The following is a 5,685-nucleotide window of genomic DNA, read 5'->3' on the forward strand; positions in this document are numbered from 1 at the left end:
ATGCGCCTGCTGGTACACATCATGGCTGCCATGTCTATAATGGTATTAAATAGCTACGTCCCGGGAGCTACGTATACATGTAACATATAATAAGTATACCGGTATAGGCCTATATAAAAGTTGTTTTACAAATTGAGATTTTATTTTATTTTATTTTAAGAAGGAGAATGTCATAATCAGTGGCGTACTGAAGGGGGGCAGCTCTTCTGTGAGAGGTCTTGGGAGGGATGAGGTTGAAGGAGGGATATGAAGAATGAGAGGGACTGGAGGAAGAGAGAAAAAAGAAGAAATAAAGAGAAATAAATAAATAGACGTAAATAAATAAAAAGGTAAGGAAAATGATAGGAATGAGAGGGGACAAAACGTAAGAGGGGATGGAGAAGGGAAGGGAGATAAGAAGAGGGAGTGATACTTTAGCAAGTACAGAGAAAGGAAAAGAAATGAATGACAAATAAATGTAGGCCTTATAATAATTATTATAGAAACTAAACACAGCCCCCCCCCCCGCCCACACACCCCACACACCCACACACAGGCCTAACACTAACAGCACTATAGGCAGCCATTCGATGATGCCAATGCCTTTATGCGTTACGTATTTAAAACGCCCAGTCAGATGTATTTTACACCTGCCAAGCACAAGTCACCCAATTTCGAAAATTGGACGTTGAATGTACACTCTCATGAATATTGATTGGCAACATTTTCCAATATGTCAGCGCTCAAATCGGACACAATAGAACAATAGACCATTCAGTGCGTTGGTTTGAGTGGTCATAAAATAAAATAATTTATAACACAATAAAGTAAACCAAATTATGATCAAATGCAATTGGTTACGCTTGCCAAAAAAGAAGTAAATATCGTATAATATGATCAACTTCGAAATCTCTAAGGCGTTACTAAAAGACTTTAAGGTAACTTAAGTCAAAAATGAGTTACTAAAATGCCTGATTTTTAAAAATCTCCAAAACTGGAGGGGAACCTCCCCCCACCCATCCCCGCAAGCTCATAACAGCTGGTTGATCATCGAGACTTTACATTCACCAACGTGCAGTGACTTTTTTCTCCTAAAATAGCCCCTGCTTTGTGTACAAATCAATTTGGCATGCAATGGAGCAAACTGCAACTTTTGAATTTGCATCGATTGCGATCGTTGTGTCTTTATTTCTTGAACGTTTTCAACGAATAAGGTCTTAAATTCGAGCTAAAAGATGCAGCTATTGGCTGCTGGTTGCAATTATTATATATCCGTCTTTGTTTAACATAACTGGTGCCTTAATTCTTTTGCTTACTGTATTATATTAATGTGTCATTCACATTCTTGAGTTTCCCAAGGGTGAAAGATTCACACCCGAACAAAGCTCCTTCAGTACTAGCAAACAGTTGCGTAGCCAAATGTGACAAGGGTGAAAGATTCACACCCGTACAAAGCTCCTTTAGTACTAGCAAACAGTTGCGTAGCCAAATGTGACAAGGGTGAAAGATTCACACCCGTACAAAGCTCCTTCAGTACTAGCAAACAGTTGCGTAGCCAAATGTGACAAGGGTGAAAGATTCACACCCGTACAAAGCTCCTTTAGTACTAGCAAACAGTTGCGTAGCCAAATGTGACAAAGGAGAATCTTTCACCCCTTACCCTACATGAGCTTTTAGATATTGTGCCCATTTTTGTCCACACACTCCCCAAAGAGCGAAAAAGTACTAATCAGCAAATAATTTCAACTGACAAAACCATGAAGCCCGAAACTTATCCACTCTGCTACGGTAGCAGTGTGGTAGCAGTGCTACCACACCAAACATTTCTGGAGGTGAAGTTGTCTCCGGCTGACACTGAGGCATCAAGTATAATTAAAAAAAAAAAATTTGTATGAAAATATATCAGATTAGTCAAAAACGTGTTGTCAAATTATTCTTGACATTATAGTCAACAATATATATTATTTATTTCAGGCGCTTTTACAACGACACAGCCATATGCTCGCTTGACTGAGATATTTTTCACGACAAAGAATTCGCAAAAAATTCTTGAGAATAACCATGATGAATAAATTTTATTATTATATTTTTGAAATTTACTTTTTTAACAATAATAACACTTGTATACTACTCTACTACTATAAATTATTTTTCGAAACTAACGGCGCATTATCGCGTCACATGTTGACATTAAAAATTCATGTTGCATCGAAGTAAGGCAATAGAAAAATTCTGAAGACTAGATTTGGAATTTCCCAATATAATTTTAAACACACACAAAAAAGCAACTTGATTATTAAGCTTAAACAGGAAAATTCCCATATTTGCGATATTTTCTAATTTCATTCACAATAGACTATTAATATTGAACTTCTATTATGCATTATTGAATTGAGAGAATGGGTTCACTGACTCTTGGTTTTCGATGCTCACACATACTGGTGTAACAGGGAACTACTATGGCGGACAACGAGGATTTATCCGTATCGGTAAGTGATTTTATGTTATGCAAGTGCTGTATAGAAATAATATAAAATTTAGTTGACACGTTACTTTTACATGTGTATAAAATTTTCCGAATGTGAATTAAAACTAGAGCGGTTACCGCACCGTAGCGGAACCATGTGACTTCGGCAATATATTGTGGTATATGTCATCCGGGGTCATTTTGAGATATAGACCCAAATAGGAATAGGAATGTGGTCTTATGAGGAGTAGCACAACGGTGGGGAAATTATTTCTATCATATCCTGCACTTTGTTTTTCTTTTTCATTTGGCATGACACTCCTTACGGAATCTTTGATGTATAGTTTTAATTTCCATCCCACTCCACAGACTCCCCTGTCCAAATTTTTTGGCCGGCACCTACTAATTTTGTGGTCGATTCGATTCTTTTAAAAGGTATCAAAATGCTCAGAAGATCATGCTGCATTTACATTGGTTCCCCTGTTAAACTAACCACTATTATAAACATTTATCAAATAATATTCTAAACATCTAAGGTTGATATTTATTTCCTCCACAGACTGGGTATAAAGCAACAGCGTCATCTCGTCCTGAAGCACCAAAACTACAAGTATCGGATCTGGAATTTCACAAACAGCTTGGAAGGGGAAGTTACGGCATCGTGTATAAAGTAACATTTAAGACACCATACTACGATATAAACGAAGCAGCAGCAAAGTGTATTGCAGAAGTTGACATGAAAGAAGAGGCTAAGCTTATGAAGAATATCGATCATCCAAACATCGTCAAGCTTTACGACGTCTTGGATGATCGATTGGCTTCAAAGATCTTGTTACTTGAATACGCGCCAAATGGTACAGTCCGCGACTATCTTACGCAACACCAAGGATCTCAAACCCCCATCAAATTGTTGAAGAAATGGGCAAGAGAGTCTGCCCTAGCTCTACAATATCTTCATCAAAAACGGCTCCTGCATAGAGATGTGAAAGCTTCCAACGCCCTTCTGTTTGAAAGTAATGTATTAAAGCTATCGGACTTTGGACTAGCTAGAGAGATGACCTACTCAGAGACTACTTCTTCCGCCAAAGGCACGTGGCGTTACATGGCACCTGAAATCCACACAAATGATCACTTCTCCTTCAAGAGTGATATCTACGCGTATGGAATGATGGTACGGGAGATTGGCACGGGAAAACCTCCATTTGAAGATCTAGAATTGTCAGCACATGTGGTTTATAAAGTAGCCACAGTACACGCCACTCCAACTATTCCACCGGAATTCCCCGACGCACTGGGAGATCTAATATTTCGATGCTGGAACGCAAACCCAAAATATCGCCCAAGTCTAGAGGAAGCACTGGATGTGATCGATGGTAAGGAAATTATTATTGTTCCAGCTAAATATGTACGTACTGTGTTATGAAAATCGCGTACGCGTTCGACTAATATTTCCATCGTGATAATAAAACGACGGTTCCTGCGTTTTATTTAAAATGTCGGTTTTGACAAAACTACATGAGAAGACTTGACTTTTGCACGGAAAGTTAGTTTTATAAAGTACATTATAATCGTGTAAAAACAGAATTTTGAAAAATATTGAGGGCGTCCTCCTCAGCTTGTTACAATAAGGCTGTAACCTACTTTGGGTAAACTTTGTCCAACTTTGCCCAAAAATTGTTGGTAAAGTTTTTGCATATTAATTTAGCCAGTTGATATTTGCGATTTGACGGTTTTTACATTGTTTTAAATAAAATTACAACATATCATACGCTTAGGCTAACGCATAATTCTCAATATTTTGATACTTTAGGTTTAGCTGATGCAGTGACATACCAAAGTGAGACTGCATCGGAGTCATCAAGTTCAGACAACAGCAACAAATGGCGTCTCATCAAGGAATTCGGTAAGAAAGGGGAGGCAGAGGGCGAGTTTCGGAAAAATTGTTGTATCGCTGTATGCAACAATTCTGACGTGGTAGTTACCGAATTTCCTAAATGGCAAAAAGACAAGCACCCACCACGACGCGCATACCTATTCAGCCATGACGGTAAGTTCAAGTGCACACTCCGCTCACCAGATGACAAACCGGAGGCATGGATGGTATCTACTCGTGACGTAGCTGTTACATCACATGGCCAAATCGCAATAGTTGATACAGAGTCTCAATACGTGAAACTTTTCAATGAGAAAGGTACGTATCTGCGTATGTTTTCTGTAGGAACAGATGAGAGACAATCCATTGAGGTACAACCATGGTCCATATCAGTTGCTTCCAATGGTGATATATTGGTGGGTTGTAGGATCAGGAAGGTGATCACCATACATGATGGTGATGATGAAAAGTTGGTCAACACTGTCAATCTCAGCATCCATCCACATTTCATGGCAACCAATAACAAGCAGTATATCTTTGTGAGTGATTGGGAAGTCAAGAAAGTTCATGCAGTAAACTATGCAGGTGATGTCATCTTCTCATTGGAAAGTTTCACTGTTGATGGGAAACCAGGTAAGCCAGCAGGTCTTACATGTGATGAGGAAAATCACGTATACATCGCTGTAAGTCAGTATGATCCAGCAAACAATCATAGCATTACTAATACTGGGCATATTCACCAGTATTCACCATGGGGTCGGTTCATGCGATGCATCATCACAAATATGTACTTTCCTCGTGGAATCACCTGGTACAATGATATAATTCATGCGGCTAATTTTACCGGTGTATCAATGTATAGCAAAGGGTAAACGCGGCAATATTGATTTACGTGTATTTAAATTTAAATGAGCGACACTTAGCATGAAAATGCAGATACTTGAGTTCATAGATAGTTCACTATCTATGCTAAGTATGTTGAGTAATTTACGAATATTTCTAAGAGGTCGAGGGTTGAGAACCAGAAAGCCTCAACTCACAATCACACGATCCCATAAAATAAGCATAATTCACCAGGGCACTTTAGAAGATACAGTCTATTAATTATGACAAAATTCAATAGAAAATAAAAGACATTGCGGAGGAAATATCGATTTTTGAAGCCCAAAGCAAATAGCCAACTTTACGCTAATTTTATAAGAGCAGTTCATAGTGAGTTAAGGCTTTCTGGTTCTGAAACCCTCGAGGTATTGCAGTCTGTTTTGCTTCATGTATTTCCCCACCCATTCATTTTATGGATTGAAACACAGTTTCCGTGAACGCGGTTTAATGCACATTTACTTTAAGTTAATATGTGACCATCCAG

General features: G+C 38.5%; 1 protein-coding gene across 1 annotated transcript; it reads left to right on the forward strand.

Moving 5' to 3' along the window:
* The first annotated feature begins 2,438 nt into the window (after positions 1–2,438).
* On the forward strand, positions 2,439–5,191 carry LOC140169489 (uncharacterized). Its single transcript, XM_072192752.1, has 3 exons — positions 2,439–2,468; positions 3,006–3,819; positions 4,257–5,191. The coding sequence occupies exons 1-3, from the start codon at positions 2,439–2,441 to the stop codon at positions 5,189–5,191; spliced, it is 1,779 nt and encodes a 592-aa protein (XP_072048853.1).
* Positions 5,192–5,685: the final 494 nt, after the last annotated feature.

This window comes from Amphiura filiformis, chromosome 14 (genome assembly GCF_039555335.1).
Source record: "Amphiura filiformis chromosome 14, Afil_fr2py, whole genome shotgun sequence".
Lineage (NCBI taxonomy): Eukaryota > Metazoa > Echinodermata > Ophiuroidea > Amphilepidida > Amphiuridae > Amphiura > Amphiura filiformis.